This window comes from Passer montanus, unplaced genomic scaffold (genome assembly GCF_014805655.1).
Source record: "Passer montanus isolate IOZ18808 unplaced genomic scaffold, ASM1480565v1 scaffold10, whole genome shotgun sequence".
Lineage (NCBI taxonomy): Eukaryota > Metazoa > Chordata > Aves > Passeriformes > Passeridae > Passer > Passer montanus.
In genome coordinates, this window is record NW_024356505.1 from 38,016,266 (window position 1) to 38,033,253 (window position 16,988).

General features: G+C 42.3%; 1 protein-coding gene across 13 annotated transcripts in view; it reads left to right on the forward strand.

Annotated features, from left to right (window-relative positions):
* KMT2C (lysine methyltransferase 2C) overlaps positions 1-16,988 on the forward strand; it is a 189,042-nt gene that overhangs the window by 150,342 nt on the left and 21,712 nt on the right. For all 13 annotated transcript variants that reach the window (XM_039703915.1, XM_039703946.1, XM_039703925.1 and 10 more), the window contains 12 exons: positions 71-190; positions 2,217-2,355; positions 2,617-2,831; positions 2,948-3,021; positions 5,605-5,787; positions 6,417-8,276; positions 9,305-9,630; positions 10,414-12,233; positions 13,290-13,401; positions 14,352-14,430; positions 14,549-14,612; positions 16,542-16,774. In XM_039703915.1, coding sequence (XP_039559849.1) covers positions 71-190; positions 2,217-2,355; positions 2,617-2,831; positions 2,948-3,021; positions 5,605-5,787; positions 6,417-8,276; positions 9,305-9,630; positions 10,414-12,233; positions 13,290-13,401; positions 14,352-14,430; positions 14,549-14,612; positions 16,542-16,774 — 5,225 coding nt within the window. The remainder of the gene's footprint in view (positions 1-70; positions 191-2,216; positions 2,356-2,616; positions 2,832-2,947; positions 3,022-5,604; positions 5,788-6,416; positions 8,277-9,304; positions 9,631-10,413; positions 12,234-13,289; positions 13,402-14,351; positions 14,431-14,548; positions 14,613-16,541; positions 16,775-16,988) is intronic.

Sequence of the window (16,988 nt, forward strand, 5' to 3'; positions counted from 1 at the left end):
ATCCTCCTTGTCTTTTATGGAACACAGTTCACAAGCAATGCCAGCAACTGATGCAGAGTGTTTTTTGCAGAGCTGGGAGGGAAGGATGTTGAAGATCTGTTCACAGCTGTGTTGAGTCCAGCAGCCCCACAGCCAGCTCCTCTGCCTCAGCCTCCTCCCCCACCACAGCTCATGTCTTTGCACAGCCAAGGTATGTTCCTTCTGTGGGCAGCAGCCTGGCCAGGAGAGTTGTGCACGTTTCAAATGCAGATGTGGAAGTAGGACTCATCTTATGCTGTGCTAAATTGTGGAATCTGCCATTGTTAATTTGTGAAATATTATTCTAAACCTGTTCTGAAGGGAGTATGTGATTAATATCCATGTAGATGTTGCTAATAGAAAAGGACAGTTATTTAAGATTTTTCTGACATATTGGTGCTTTTACTTTAGCTGACACTTAGATGGTTTGGAAATGAGTCTGTGATAAAGCATGTGTTCTCTTCTGACTTCACTCTTTAATTATTTTGGAGTACCTCCTCAAGGGTAAGGCAAGAGTCTGTGTAACACTGATTTACTGAGTCTTAATATCTGTAAGAATGCAGTTTCATGTATTAGCTAGTCCTAATAGAAAGGAGGCTAAATGAATTTAAAATTTATCTTGGAAATTATACTTCATTTTTCTTAATTACTACTGAAATTACCATGAGTTAGATACAGCATCTTGCTCTTGTATTGAAGGCAAGATTGATGTTATCAGTAGAGCTGGTTTTTTAAGCAGTATGTGGGAATATAATCTTCAGACATCACCTCTAGTGGGTTTTCCATGAGCTCATGCAGAGTGTCCACTTTGGTACTGGTACTACAAGAAGGACTCTGCAAATTGATTTGACTAGTGAATTAATCCTAAGAAGAAAGCTGGTTTGTTTCCTAGTTGGATCAGTCTTCATAAAAAACAAAATACTTCAAAACCTCTTAGAAAGGAGTGTGTTTTAAGTAAATAATGAGTTGATTTCAAGCAAAAGATAATGTAGATACCATTGCCTGTTTCCCAGGTACTTGAGTACTTGAGGATAGCTCCAGTATTTGAATTCTGTAAGATTGTTCAGCTCCTCCCTGTGGGAACTGCCATGATAACAAAGTTTTGGATTTGCTGTTTGGTTCTGCTCCAGTGGAATGATCCACAGATAAATGCTTCAGTAGTGGTGCAGCTTGCATCAAGTTTCAGCAATTTCAGATAAAATTATTGCCCTCCTCTCCTAAAGTCATGTGAGCACGCAGTGCAGACCAGAGCCCGGACTCCATCCTGTTTGTTTGCCAGGTCTTCAGAGTTAGTTACTGTGTTTACCAGCACAGTAACATTCCCCTAAATTTTGGGTTACTACTGTAGTTGCTGCATAGCTTACATAACCTTCAGAACAGAAACAGTCTCCTAAAATGGGAGTATGATACAGTGTCATTCTGCAGATACATCTGATTCCTGAGCTACCTTTGTGCTTTTAAGGAAATTCTGGGACAACAGTTATAATCTCACTTAAGTGATGGGATCCAAAGGCCAGAGTTAATTCTGTGTAGTAACATCTGCAAATACCATCTGCTGGAATGAATCTGCCTGTGCCACATTTGTAATACTGTAATCAAATAAATAACATTTTCTGCCTTCTTACTGCTGGACTGGACATTTAATTAGAAAATGTTAATGCTCATTTGAGTAGAGTTATCTGTTTCATTGGTTACAAATTAGGGAGTTAGTAGATAATGAGGCTTACTTTGGTACAATGCTCAGGAGTCTCAGAAGAGGAGATATTTAATTCAGGTGGCTAATGATCATCCTGCAAGGACTGAAAACTGCCTTCTCCATGGCTTGCTGCTTGTGACTGGGTCTAACAAACATGAAGAGCTTGAGCTTTTAAGTTTATTACCTCAATATGAAGTGCAGTACCATGGCGTGGGCTACTGCAAAAGTTTTGGGAATCCATTTTTGAAAAAAATTATATTTTAGACAAGAAAAACAATGTGTGCAGGGATGTGATACAGTAGAAAAGGATCCTTTAAGTTTACAGGGAAGGATTTTAAACTGATTTAAAATATTTCCCAAAAAAGTAAGGTCAGCACTGTGAAATTTTAAAGCAGTTTGTTTTTAGAGGAGACATTGTTTTCTCAGTGAAAGGCTCCACCTCTGCCTTAGAAGCAATCACCCTTGAAAACTTAAATGAGTGACTTAATCTGCTTCTTTCCAGGAGAGAATACATTTCCAAGAGTGCCCCTCATGAATGGTCTGATTGGCCCCAACCCTCATCTCCCTCACACAGCTCTGGCTGCTGGAGGAGGGCTGGGCACCTTCTCTCCCATTACACAGCAGCCATACACTGATGCCAGGTAAGTCCAGGTGGGGAATAAAAGATATTTAGTGTATTTAGCATTTAAAAAAATGTAATTAACAAAAACAGCTGGAGGGTGTTGTTGGTTACTAATAGTGTGATATTATTAGTTCTTGACAGCACCACAAAACCTTGTGTATTCTTGCAGTGTGTTCACTGCTGAAATAGCAAACAGAATGAGTACCTTGCTAATTGAGGGTTGGTTTGTTTTGTTGTTTTTATACAATCTGTAAGACAAAGCCCTTTTCTGCTCTGTCAGGGATAAGAATCCAGCGTTCAATCCAATGGTGAGTGATCCCAACAGCTCATGGGCACCAGCTGCTCCACCTCTAGAGGGGGAAGGGGATACCATGTCCAATGCTCAGAGAAGCACCCTGAAGTGGGAGAAAGAAGAAGCTTTGGGTGAAATGGCAACTGTAGCACCTGTTCTCTATACAAATATCAACTTCCCTAACCTGAAGGAAGAATTCCCAGGTGAGTGATTTACTGAATCAAGTTGAATATTTTGCAGTAATTGGGGCATCTTGGTTTGAAAGTGTTTCAAATAGACTTTGCACAGCCTCGTGTATTGATGCATTTTTTGGTTGCAGATTGGGCTACAAGAGTGAAGCAAATTGCTAAACTGTGGAGGAAAGCAAGCTCTCAAGAGAGGGCTCCCTATGTGGTAAGAACAATTCGCACTTGCATTTGCGTGCTTCCAGCAAACATACATTTCATTTATAAGGTTGTGTTGTTTTGTTCTGTTCTTAATAACTCAAGTTCTAGGTTTAGTGATAAACCCTTACTGCAAGAAAACCTTTTTAATTTAACTTCTAAGTCTGAATACTTCTACCTGTATTTTTTTGTTTTTCAGTCTTGGAATAAATTCTATTAGTACTGTGCAATCTAAAGACATCAGCTGAGATGAGAATGTTTGTGTCTCCCACTGCCTCTCAGCTGCCTTTGATTCATGCCTCAAGTCATCTTTACTGTGTCTCTTTCTACACAGAATCTCACCAGTTTCTTCAGAAGGATAATCACAACTGATCATGAGATTCCTCTCCCTTTCATCATCCCCTCTCACTGGGCTATTCTTTTTTTACCTGTTAGAGTTGCTGAAGTCTTTCAGCTCTTGAACTAACAATTCCAGAGGTGTCAGTGCTCACACCTCTGCTTTCCTCATTTACTTCTACTCCTTGTGTTCTTGCTTTGCTGTTCCCTTTCTCTGCTTACTCTCTTTGTATTGCTTTGGATGGGAACTCTCCTAATATCTTCTGCTATTCATTTTTCTGGTACCATTTTATGGGGAGCATGAAGGACTCCATTTTTCTCTCCAAAATCATTCACCTTCTTCACATCTGAGCTAAGTGAACACACAGGTACTTGTAGCACCTATCTGGAGTTACATGGTCATTGATTTCACCCTGCAGAACTTCTGCCATTCAGAGGGGGTGACCTTAAGCTTTGTTGAAGCCTCTGTTGAGGCCTGTGTGCATCCAAAGTATTATTGATTCTTTTGGACTTTGCAACAATTGCTGGCAAATGTATTTTTCTTTAACTTCCATTCTCTCCTGGTTCTCATCTTTGTTTCTTCACAGCAATAACTGGATGGTCATTCTCACTTTGCAGGTGTCTGTGGATTTTGCAGTTGTCAGTCTCATACCCTTCCCCTACATGTTCTTTTTTCATATAGTCCCATCAGTAAACAAACTTCATTCCTCTGCATCTTGATGACTTAGAGTTTAGCAGTTCTATATCATCTTCTGCTGTCCAAATTCAAAATTGCTGTGGTCTCTAGCTTAAGAGAATAAATCATATCCCCAGCTCATTGTGAGAAGTGGAGCTCTTGATCTTTCTGAAACCCTTTCCACTTGAAAGAATAATTCTCTCGTTTTTTCTTTGTATCACTGAGGCATCATCATTATTCTGCTTTTTATTCAGTGTTGCAATTTCAGCACCTTTGGACCTCTATGTCATCTTGCCCATGCTACAGTTAATCTTGGTGATTCCTTCTTTGTAGCATTTATAAGATAATACCCACTTACATAGGTGGCATTTCCCACTTCACAATTATTTCTATTACTGATGCTTTATTTTTCATTGTTCTTAAAAAATGCAGTCCTATCCTTGTGATGGGTGTCCAAAAGTCAGCAGCAAAAATTACTTCCCTTATGTACAGGAGTAGAGAGCATGCTCCTGCACACAAGTACTTCCACAGCAAGATGTGGTTAATTCCTCTCAGAAGAGTTCTTCTGCTTCTGCCATGCAGCTCCTGCTGGTGTTCCTGGCATTGTGCACACAAGAAGCTGCTGTGGTTCCTCTCCTGAGGGATTTGCACTCTGAAGGGTTGAGTGAAAGCTGAAATGAAATTCAGAGGAGTACTAGTAAATTTTCACTGTAGGCTTTTTACTTTACTTAGCATGCACAATCCCATCATTTACAGGGAAAAATGACAGTGATTTTTCTGCTGCTGTGACATTGGTGCTCTCATCCATGTCACTATTTCATTGTTAGGGGGAAGTACTAAAGCCTTTTCCTCTAGGCAAACCCCTACTTGACAGCTGCAGATAAATTTGTGAAAAAGAGGACGTGAGGGTTTGGTTCAGAAAAGAAATTGCATCCTAGATTGGTGGTAAAACAGGCTCTTTGAAACTTCCATTAGATACTTTAAAGTGTCACTATGGCTGTAAAATGCCTCATTGAAGAGGAATTGCTGTGTCTCCGTACAGTTTTTCCTGATCCATAAGCCCATATCCTCTGTTTATACTGTTAACTGTTAACAGACTCAGGTCTTTAGAGGTCATTTAATGGACTAGACTGTATTTTTCTTGCCATTGAAGTTCTCCACATTAGTGGCCTTTATTGATCCAAACATCATCCGCTGTGCTCAGCCTTCACGTTGTAGACCACACCAATATGTGATTGGAAAGGTAAACTGGTGCTATTAAAGATTTCTTGGCACAGCACAGTGCCTGCAACAGACACCCTCCTGTACAGAAAAGCTTTGCTAATAGGTTTACTAATTTACTAATTGCTAGTAACCTCTTAGTTCCTTCCGTATATGTTAAACAAAGAGTTTCCTTAGAGGTGTGAAATTTTTCTGTTTGGAATTCTTTCTGAAGTGCATAATGTCATTTCCATGAGGATGTGTGTGATTAAAACAGGCTGTACAAATAATTTGGTGATAGATTTTGTAGGAATAACAGATGCAGTGCTCACGCTTAGTAGAATAAAATAAGTCTTAACTGCATCTTTTCTCTTTTTCCAGCAAAAAGCCAGAGATAATAGAGCTGCTTTGCGCATCAATAAAGTACAGATGTCAAACGACTCCATGAAAAGGCAGCAGCAACAGGATAGCATTGATCCCAGCTCACGCATCGACTCCGACCTCTTTAAAGATCCATTAAAACAGAGGGAATCAGAACATGAGCAGGAATGGAAATTCAGACAGGTGTGTAGCATTTAAGGTGTTTTGTTATTTTCTCCCTGCTTTTTATTGCGTTGTAGGAATCTGTTGTAATAAAATCTATTTGAATTTTTTCTTTTTAGAAGAGCATACAGTCAGCCATTCTTCTTGGGAAGAAAATAGATGTTATCAGGAGATAAGCTTTTTTGTAAAAAACCCTTTCTTTAAATTTTGACTCTTAAATCCTGTGTATTATAGAAACAGGTTGTTCTTTGTCTGCATGAGTGGCTGCTGCAGTAGGTTTGTATTACATACCCTGTATTGCAGTAACTTTGTCCTGCAGACTGCTGCCTCACATGGGGCTGGATGTCTCTCAAAGCCCACACCAGTGCTGCATGTCAGTAACCTTTGTCTCCAGAGTATAAGGTTGGAAAGCAGTGATGCTCTTTAGGCAACCTGGGAAATGCTTATTCCCAGGCAAGCAAGATGCATGTCAAGGTAATTGAACTTCACAAATAGCTGGACTCTCTGCTCCCTTTGCATTTAAAATTTGCAATTATTTGTAACTGATATTGGATGTGTCCTGAAGTTTTAATTATAGATTCAGTCATTAGAAAGATTTTGTATACCCTAAACTTAGAAGTGTAACATATTTCCTCATAATTTTAAAACAGCAAATGCGGCAAAAGAGTAAGCAGCAGGCCAAAATAGAAGCCACACAGAAGCTTGAACAAGTGAAAAATGAGCAGCAGCAACAGCAGCAACAACAGCAGCAGCAGCAGTTTGGTTCTCAGCAGCTCCTGAACCAGTCTGGCTCAGACACACCCAGCAGTGGGATCCAGAGCCCCTTAACGCCGCAGACTGGCAATGGAAGTATGTCTCCTGCACAGCAGACATTCCATAAGGATCTGTTCACAAAGCAGCAGCTCCCTGCTACGCCCACATCGGTGTCCTCAGATGATGTGTTCCTAAAGCCACAGGCCCCACCTCCCACTCCCACCCGAATCCCAGTGCACGATTCACTGTCTCAGTCTCAGACTGCTCAGACATCATCACAACAGATGTTTTCTCCAGGTTCCACAAACACAAGGCCTCCTTCTCCGATGGATCCCTATGCTAAAATGGTGGGCACACCCAGACCAGCACCCATCAACCAGAACTTTGTCAGAAGGAACACCCCGTTAGATTCCTGTGCAGCACAGTCCTCCATATCTCGGGAGCCGTCAGGAAGCAGGCCCTCGCCAGTCAGGGACTCATGTTCTTCATCTCCAGGTAGCAGTGATCCCTATGCAAAGCCACCAGACACACCCAGGCCTGTCCTGCCATCAGAGCAGTTCTCCAAACCGCTGGGAGTCCCACGGTCGCCCATAGTTATGGAGCAGTCAGGGAAGGTTCCTTTAGCTGCTGGAAGCAGCGATCCGTTTACTAAACCAGCTCCTAGGACTGACACGTTTCAGAGACAGAGAGTAACCTCTGCTGATGCCTATGCACGGCCTCCACTGACTCCGACTCCTGCTCCTGTGGATGGGAGCCCTGGACCTTTCAAAACTCCTCTGCGCCCTCCTCAGTCCCCACAGGATCCTTACTCCTCCATGCCGGCCACGCCGCGGCGCGTTGCCGTCGATCCCTATGAAAGGCCCCCTCTGACGCCCAGGCCCGTGGATAACTTTTCCCATAACCAGGCCAATGATCCCTACAGCCAGCCTCCCCTGACTCCCCACCCTGCCATAAAGGAGCCTTTTGCCCATCCGCCACGGATAGTGCGGCAGCAGGGTGATTCTTTCCCTCAGTCTGGGCCCATTTCAAGGCCAGCTTCTCAGGACCCTTACTCCCAGCCTCCAGGTACTCCTCGGCCAGTTGCTGATCCTTACGCCCAACCCCCAGGAACTCCTCGTCCCACCACGGTGGATCCATACATGCAGCAGCCACCAACACCAAGGCCTGCTCAACCAGCAGATTTGTTTGCTCAGTCCCCAGCAAACCAGAGACATTCTGATCCCTATGCCCAACCTCCTGGAACACCACGGCCAGTTCTCAGTGATCCTTACTCTCAGCAGCCAGCAACCCCAAGGCCAGGCATTCCTGAGGGTTTTAGCAGGCCTGCCATGACAAGGCCAGGAGTGGTAACAAGTAGAGATCCTTTCCTGCAGACACCACAGAGCAGGTTGCAGGGCACTTTTGTCAGGCCGTCAGACCCATGTTCTCAACCTCCCAGGTCTGCAGGACCTGCAATAACAGATTCCTTTAGCCATGGTGCAGCTACTCCAGCACATGACCCATATGATCAACCACCAATGACTCCAAGACCTCAGCCAGAATCTTTTGGAACTGGTCAGCTGGCCCATGATGCTGCTGAACAGCCACGGCCTGGATCTGAGGGGACCTTCAGTGCATCTGGAAATGCTCCCATGACTTCTCAAGGACAACAGTTTCCCAAAGTTTCACAAGTTCCTGGTCCAGCACCCACTACGGGAGTAACAGATACACAGAACACCATGAATATGTCTCAGGCAGATACTGAGAAGTTAAGACAGGTGAGAATTCTGATTGTATTAAAATTCTGGAAGTAGAAGAATTTCCCCAATTTTTGTTAATACTTGAAGTTTTTTGCCATTAAATGTAACTATGTTAAGATAAAAATTCACTTAGTTTCCTTAATATATTTGGTCTTTCTGGGTAGAACCACAATATACAGAATACAGAAGCATCAATAACTCTTAAGGAGTTTGGACAAGATCCAAAAAAAAGAAGCAAAGGCTATATTTGAAGCCACTGAAGACATAGATGGTTGCTCTGTAATAGTGCTTTTAGCTACAGTCTGAGAAAAAAAAAACATTTTAAAAGGTCAGTTTGTTCTATTATGTAACAAATGAGGTGTGGAACTGATTATCAGTGACTTGTCCACTGGCTGGAGAAGTCTCAAAGATCTCAGACCACATGTCTGACTTTGCAGTTGGCCAGCGTGTTGAGGTCAGTCCTTCCTTGGTCGCTGCTCTTCTTGAGGAACATTCACTCCATGTCTCTGTCCGATGTCTGGCAGACAGTTCAGAGATAGAATTACATTCAGCTTGGGACAAGCTGCTCAGTCTTTTGTTTGGAAGGAGGGATGGGAAGTGAATTTAATGGAAAACCAGTGGTTTATCATAGTGGTCATCATAGAGAACTAAGAGTGAATTCTGCAGCTATGGTGCAAAAACCTTTTGCTGAATTTTCTTCAGTGGACCTCTAGTCACCTTTGTCTCTCAGAATACACTTTTTGTGGGGTGAGGGGGTCTGCAATACTGGAATAGAAAAATGGAAAGAGAGTTACTTTCATGTTAAATGGTAGAATGGGATCACACCATACACTTTACCAAGAGGTCTGGATTTTAAGTTGGGTTACCAGCACCCTGCACCATTTGACCCTCCTTCTCATTTCTGAGGTGATTGTGCTTGTTTATAATATTTTCCTGTAACAAATGAAGAATTTATTTCCTCCAAAAGGCTTAACCTAGCAGAGTGTAACACTTCAAAAGATGTCAGTTGCAGTGTCAAGTATAATGATTTATTTTCTTGCAAACAGCGCCAGAAGCTCCGTGAGATTATTCTGCAGCAGCAGCAGCAGAAGAAGAATGCAGTTCGCCAGGAAAAGGCCTTGCAGGACGCAGCAGCTCCTCCCCATGCAGCCCCTCTCCAGCACTGGCAGCAAGACAACTTAAATCAAATCTTTAACCGCCCTCCTCCTCCCTATCCTGGGAATATTAGATCCTCTGTGGTCCCTCCAGGTGGGCCAAGGTTCTCCATGTACCCGAAGGAGCAGCGTGGGCCGTTCCCTGGGGATGGGCAGTTCAACAGGCCCCAGTTTCCAGGAGATATGAACACCATGGGGATGAGACCTCACGGTCTGAGGTAAGCTCTTGGATCTCTTAAACTCAGGGTGTTACAGGGATAGTTAGAGAAAGGGGGCTTTTTAGACAGGGTGGGAAATCATCTACAAGAGCTGGTAACCTTCCTGAACTCTGTACATGCAGTGGGTTTTCCTGTAACATTAGAATGTGTGTCTTAAACTAAGTATTTTACACTGTTTTGTTCGGAGTAATTCAGGAAAATAAATGGAGAAACTGCAGAACTAGTCAAACTTACGTGACCTGAAACATCTTGTTGTCCATGGCTTTTGGGGCATTTCTTAAAAAAAAAAAAAGTAAAAGACTTTATTTTTGATGTCTTAATAATGAATAAATTAATTTCTAATGAGTATGTGATCAAACATCAGCTTCTCTCTGTGGCATTTTTACAGTGAATGCTACAATGTGAAATGAATACCAGTATCAACATTCTCAGAAATTAATTTTTTCAGTATCTGGATTTATTTCAGGAATTTCTAAATCCACACACTGAAGTTTTTTTTACTCTGAATTGCATTAACATGTATTTTAATTACTAGGTTAGTTCTGACTGTCAGGAGTTTTCTATCTATTATTATTATTGAAATTGAAAACAGGTTGTTTATTAAACATAATTAAAGCAATTATTTTATTGTAGTCATAAAGCTCATTTAAATGTAAGTATAATTAGTCAAAACATTGATTTAAATATCTTGATGAATGCATCATGTAAAGCATTTTGGTGAACAGTTATTTAGTCATGTGAGACTGAGAAAAAAGATGATTTGCCTTTCATGCTTTATTTTAGATACGGATTTCCAGGAGGTGGCCATGGTCCACCCTCGGGCCAGGAACGTTTCCTTGGTCCTCAGCAGCCCATGCAGCGCCCTGGAGTTCCCCCTCAGCTGAGGAGATCCCTGTCTATTGACATGCCCCGGGCAGTGAGCAGCCCACAGATCAATAACGCATCCGGGATCTCGCAGCATTTCCCGCCGCAGGGAATCCCGGTGCAGCAGCACAACATCCTGGGCCAGGCGTTCATCGAGCTGCGTCACAGAGCTCCTGATGGCAGGCCAAGGCTGCCCTTCAGCCCTGCTGCTGCCACTGTGCTGGATGCAGCAGCTCAGCACCAGAGGCACCCCGGCTTCCTGCCCAGGCAGGAGTTCCCAGGCCCAAGACAGGCAGAACCGCTGAGACACAATTCGCAAGGAATCCCAAACCAGTTGCAGATGGCTGCGAGTTTGGAGCACATGTCCCAGTCCCAGCAGGATCAAATCAATCCTGAGAACCCACCTGCACTTGTAATGCGTTCTCTGGGTCAGCCAGTTGCTGATGCATTCCCAGGGCCATCTTTGTCTACATCTGCACCAAGTGATGAATCCGCAAACTTGCAGCTTCCCAACCAGCCAAGTGATGGTCTAGAAGAGAAGCTGGATCCTGATGATCCTGCTGTAAAAGATTTGGATGTGAAAGACCTTGATGGGGTTGAAGTCAAGGACTTAGATGATGAGGATTTGGAAAATTTGAACCTGGACACAGAGGATGGGAAAGGAGATGAACTGGACACTCTAGATAATTTGGAAACCAATGATCCTCACCTTGATGATCTTCTGAGATCTGGGGAATTTGATTTAATTGCATACACAGACCCAGACCTTGATGTGGGGGATAAGAAAGGAATGTTTAATGAAGAACTAGACCTTAGTGTCCCCATTGATGACAAACTAGATATCCAGAGCAAGGCAGAAGAACCCAAACAGAAAGAACAAGGGGATACAACTGTTGCCCCTGCTGAGACCCAGTCTCCACCAAAGAAATCAGCTACAGAAAATGAAATTAAAACAAAAGTACTTTCCCCAAACACTCAAGAGGAAAAGAAGAATGAAAATGAAAAAGGTGATGGAAATACTGAGTCTACAAGTATTCAACAGGCTGCTGAAGTGGAGTTAAAGGATGGGGAAAAGGCTCCTGCACAACCTGCTAACCCAGAATTCCCTGACAAAACTCCTGCTGTTCCTAGTCAAGATACAACTGTGCCTAGTCCAGATGCTCAGGGATCTGCTCCACTGCCTGTTCAAGGAGCAGTAAGTTCCTGCAGTATTTCTGGGTCCACCCCAGTCCTCTCTAGTTTGCTGTCTAGTGAAAGCTCAGACAGTGCTGAAGCAAGAACTCTGGGATCTCCATCTCAATCTCTGCCACCCACACAAATGAACCATGGATCAGGTATTCCACAAACACTCATGACACCTGCTGGACAGATCTTGGAAAACACTTTAAATTCCAATCTGCCCATGGTTTCACGAATGAACCATAATTTTTCTCAAGGGTCACCAAATGCAGGATTTATTCAGGGTCAGTCATCTAATCATAACTTTGGGGCAGGACAGACATCTAATCAGACTGTGGCTGTACCAAACCGTCCTGGTCCCAGCAGCATCTCTGGTCCCCAGCAGATGATGCTCCCTCAGCCACTAGCTCAGCAACAAAACAGAGAGAGGCCACTTCTGCTAGAGGAACAGCCACTTCTTCTGCAGGACCTCTTGGATCAGGAGAGGCAGGAGCAGCAGCAGCAGAGACAGATGCAAGCCATGATTCGCCAGCGTTCGGAGCCATTTTTCCCCAATATTGGTATGTGGGAGTCCTGTTTGTCTGTGTTCTGGTTGGTGTTCTAAAAATGCAGCAACAAATAGTTAAATAATCCACAGGACTGCCAGAAGCATGTCAGTATGTAGAGCTTGAAGGTGGCATAATAAAAATCAGCCTGCCTATTAGGTACAAAGGGAGTATGGAAATTGAGCATGTGGGTGGAATTCTGAACTCTGTGGCAAAGCTCCTGTTGCCATGACCAGGATCAGGGTAACTCTGCTTTACTGATAATGTTTGTGACATCAGCTGTGTCACATACTCTCTTTATACTTCAGGTTCTCATGAGTTAGGGATTTAGTCCCTAACTCATAAATTAAGTGATCAAGTGCAGTAGCTGACCTTCTTGATGTTTGATCTATCAATTTTATGTTTATGATTTTTCTGTGACTTTTTTTTTGAGTATTTGTTGTGTCATAAGGAAAGGGATTATCAAAAGCTGTTACTAACCCACAGTCTAGGCAAGGCCCAGAAATATCACATATAATTCTGCTTGTACTAAAAAAAATTAAGAAAAACTGTGCTTGCTTGTCTAATATAACCAAGTTTGAGCATTCATATCAAGACCATCACCATTATTTAACTGATAATGAAACTCTAAATTTTTGAATTAAGTTGTAACTACGGTGACCATCAAGGCCATTCTCATAGTGCATTAATGATGGTGTCTCAGTTGCCAGTTGAGATCACAGAAAAAACTCTTCTTCCTGAGTCTTAAACCTAAAATAGAATTTATTAATCTGTTGGGTCATAGGCCAGATGGGGTCTAGAGCCCTTCTCAGCCTCTCAGACTGACCTGCTTTTGGTTGTATGTTATGGCTGATAATAAAGACCGCTGTTGCTGCATTAAATTCTGCAGGATACATGAAACTGCTTATTAACCTTGAATATCAAAGTGGGGAGGGCAATTAATGTGAAATAGGAATGGAGTTAATGTTTTACTGAAAATTTACACATGAACTAAATGTAAACAAGTAATTTCCTTTTGATAACGTGTGATGTTCAGCTGTGTGATTCACTGCTGGTGCTTTTGTCTTGCAGATTTTGATGCGATTACAGATCCCATAATGAAAGCAAAAATGGTGGCTCTTAAGGGGATCAACAAAGTCATGGCACAGAGTAACATGGGGATGCCACCAATGGTCATGAACAGGTAGGCAACTCTTGACACCATTCTTTAGGACTACAGAATGTAAAAGGAAATGACAGAGCTCAGGGAAAGTGCAGGAAATGAAAAAAAAAAAAATTCTGTCATGTAGTTCCCATTTGATGCCAACACAGGAATGAATATCTCCTAGGAATAAAGCCAGTGTGACAGTAGGGAACTATAAAAGGTATTCAAATGCATCAGATTTGTGTTCCAGTTGTAATGTCATGGGTCAACATGGCCAACATGTTGATGCTCTTCTTGTTTTCCCACTTGCTAGTTAGGTAATGGCACATCTCCCACGGGTTGTGCTAGAAAACTGGGGGTGGCCATGTAACAGTGGAACCTCATGTTGCAGCAAATCATTTAATGCTGGGTATAAATAAGATTTTAGCCCAAGTAGTGGAAGTTCCATCCTCTCCTTAAATCCCTTCTGAGGACAAAAGGAGCCATGAACTGTGCAGGCTGCACCATGACTGTCCTTAGGGTAGGTGGGGAGTCCAGGGACCAGGGAGGATCTGTGCCTGTTCTTTTGGTGTGGCCCTTCAAACTGGGTTTTCTCTGTCCAGTGCCCCATGATAACAAATGGCTTACCAATGTGTACATTTACCCAACTGCAGTTGACTGTAATGGTGGCCATGAAACCTGAATACATTCAGCTGTTTTTCTTTAAATTATAAAATATTAAAATACAGACTTGTGTGTGTGTGTTTTCACTGTTCTAACACAGTAGTTCATGTTTACATCATCTCTCTGAAAAATGTAAAATGCAATCGTTTCAGCCAAGGGCAGAAGGCTGTCTGTATTTTCCAGATGTTGAAAAGGTTTGGTACAGAAGTTCGAGTGCATGTCTGTATGATGTTTGGGTGCTTTGTTTAAGTTGAACATAATAAAGTTCTCTCACTCTCCTAAAATGCTGGTTTGCAAGGTTACAATTTCTTTCTGTTTATCAATAGGTTTCCCTTTATGGGTCAGCCAGTGCCAGGGGCTCAGACCAGTGAAGGCCAAAATCATATGCAACAGGCAATTGCACAGGTAATGCAATGTGATATGGGCTTGAAACAAAACTGTTCAATAATGATCACAAGTCTGGAGTATTTTAATTTAATCATAATTCAATATCCTTGTCTATCTGTTTCACTGAAATTTCTAGGATGGAAGTTTGACACCTCAGATTTCTAGACCTAATCCTCCCAATTTTGGTCCTGGTTTTGTCAGTAAGTAAAGATTTCATAATTTATTTATGGTTTGGTGGGTTTTCTTTTATTTTACAGTTCTGCTTTCTTTCAAATGAACTATCCATAGATGGATTCTCTCTCAAAAAAAATCATCATTTTAAAATTGAGTCATTTCATCATTACAATGCCAGGTAATGATGAGGTATATAGTAAATGCTGTTAACATTTTTTTTCTAGAAGCTATCATCAACAAAACACCGTAAGGAAAGAGGGAAACAGAAAATTAACATTGTTTGGATTTGTGTAAGAGCAATAATATATTAACTGACTGCTGGATCAGAAACCTGGTCTTGGGTTGTGTTACAATATTCTGAGCTCAATGAGAACAGCTGTGTATTGATGGAATTTTTTTTTTCAGAGGCAGAAAGTTTTGTGCAGCATCATTTTCATTTGAACAGATACCAGAAAAAGCTTTCCAGGCACTGGTTAGGCAAGCCTGGCTGGTGAAGCACAGTTGTTGAAAGCAGAAATACACTGCACTAGCTTTTTGCATTCCATATTTCTGGCTGCCCTAGATCAATTGTGAATCCTAGTCTCTGTGATGAGAAAGATTTATTAGCAGAAATTAAAACAGAGCATATGTTGGGAGAGGAAGACCGTGTGTAAAAAAGTGTTTCTATTACTACAAATACCTCACTTGATACTTGTGAATAAGAAACAGAAGTAAACTCCTTCACATTTTCCAGAAGCTGGAGTAGCAGCACTGAGTATGCAGTAAGGAGCTTTGGCAATATTATCTTTATTAATTATTAGTGGTGTGATTCCACATGGCACTCAGCATGGCCCTGCTCTGGTTGGGTGGTGGTGGGTTCTGAGCACTTGAGTAAATCTGGTTTTCAGTTCAGTAGTAGTTACTCTTACCTGGAACTCATTAACATTTCAGTGCTTTCATGTTTCTCATGATACTCTCAGTATTTCCACTCAATTGTCCCCTCAGTTTTTGGGATCAGTTCTGCAGAATTTTTTCCTGAAAGCACCTTGAGGTTGTAGCTCACCCTGAGTAGGTTTAGTTGAGATGTTCAGTCAAAGGTGTCCCTGACACAGTGACTGGTGGAGTAGAAGGTGGCAGGGTGTGGAGTACAAGGAGGACGTGGTTATATTGAAATCATGGAGCTGTGTGGTATCTCTGTTAAACAAGGGTCTCTGTTAAACAAATGGCACCATCACCAGTGTTCTCTCTTGCTTTCTGTGCTTAGTGCAGGTCAAGTGTTATCAGACATGGTTGTTTTGCCTCCAGAAAAACATCAAGAGAGCAGTGGCCTGCCCGTGGCAGACGAGCATTTCTCATTTGGAAGAAGAGCAATGCCTCAGTTACAGCCTAAATGAGAGGCATTTATTTTGGGGTTACAAAATGGCACTGGTGCTGAAGGCCCCATGCTGAGGGCTGACACTGACAAAGTGATTTTTACAAAGACAGTATATTTCTTTCATTTCAGGAATATTTGATGGTGTTCATCATTTTAATATTTTTCTTTGAAGTTGTAATAAAAATAAATTTTATATGTACAACAGTTTTCTGCAAACACCAGAATTTATCAGACCATGTTTCCTTTATGTCCTTGCTCCTTAATCTCTTTGTACTTGAGTACTTCCAGAGATCTTCCATGTCCCCTCTTCTGTGGCAGGACAGGGAATCACTGGGTTCTGTAGCAGTTCTCAAAGCCACATTTGCTCACTGGCAAATGTGTTTTCTCTCACAAATGCAGTAATTTGGATATCTGTCTCATTCATTCCAAGAACATTGTATTTCTTGAAATACCAAATTCTCTGTCAGATTTGGCTGAATTTGACCATTAGTTTCTTAAAATAGGGAGGGGAACCTGATTGTTAAACTTGAGTTTTAAAAAGTAGGATGAGTCCTCACCACCAGGATGAGATCATATCACACTTCATTTCCCTTCTCTCCAGATGATTCACAACGAAAGCAATACGAGGAATGGCTGCAGGATACACAACAACTTCTTCAAATGCAGCAGAAGTACCTGGAGGAGCAGATTGGAGCCCACAGAAAATCCAAGAAGGCTCTTTCAGCCAAACAGCGCACGGCCAAGAAAGCCGGCCGGGAGTTCCCAGAGGAGGATGCAGAGCAGCTGAAACACGTTACTGAGCAGCAAAGTATGGTCCAAAAACAGCTAGATCAGGTAATCCTCTGGAATCCAGACTGTTCACCTTGGCACTGAGCTGTCACAGTGGTAGTAGGTCTTTCCTTTAAATCTTCTGAAAGACACAGTGGAGCTCTACCTAAAGGAGCTGCTCCCTGATTTGTTCTGTGTGTGACAGCATTGCTTGGGAGTGGAGGTGACACTGGAACTGCAAAGGAATATTCTGTGGCAAACATCATGACAAAAAGTGGGT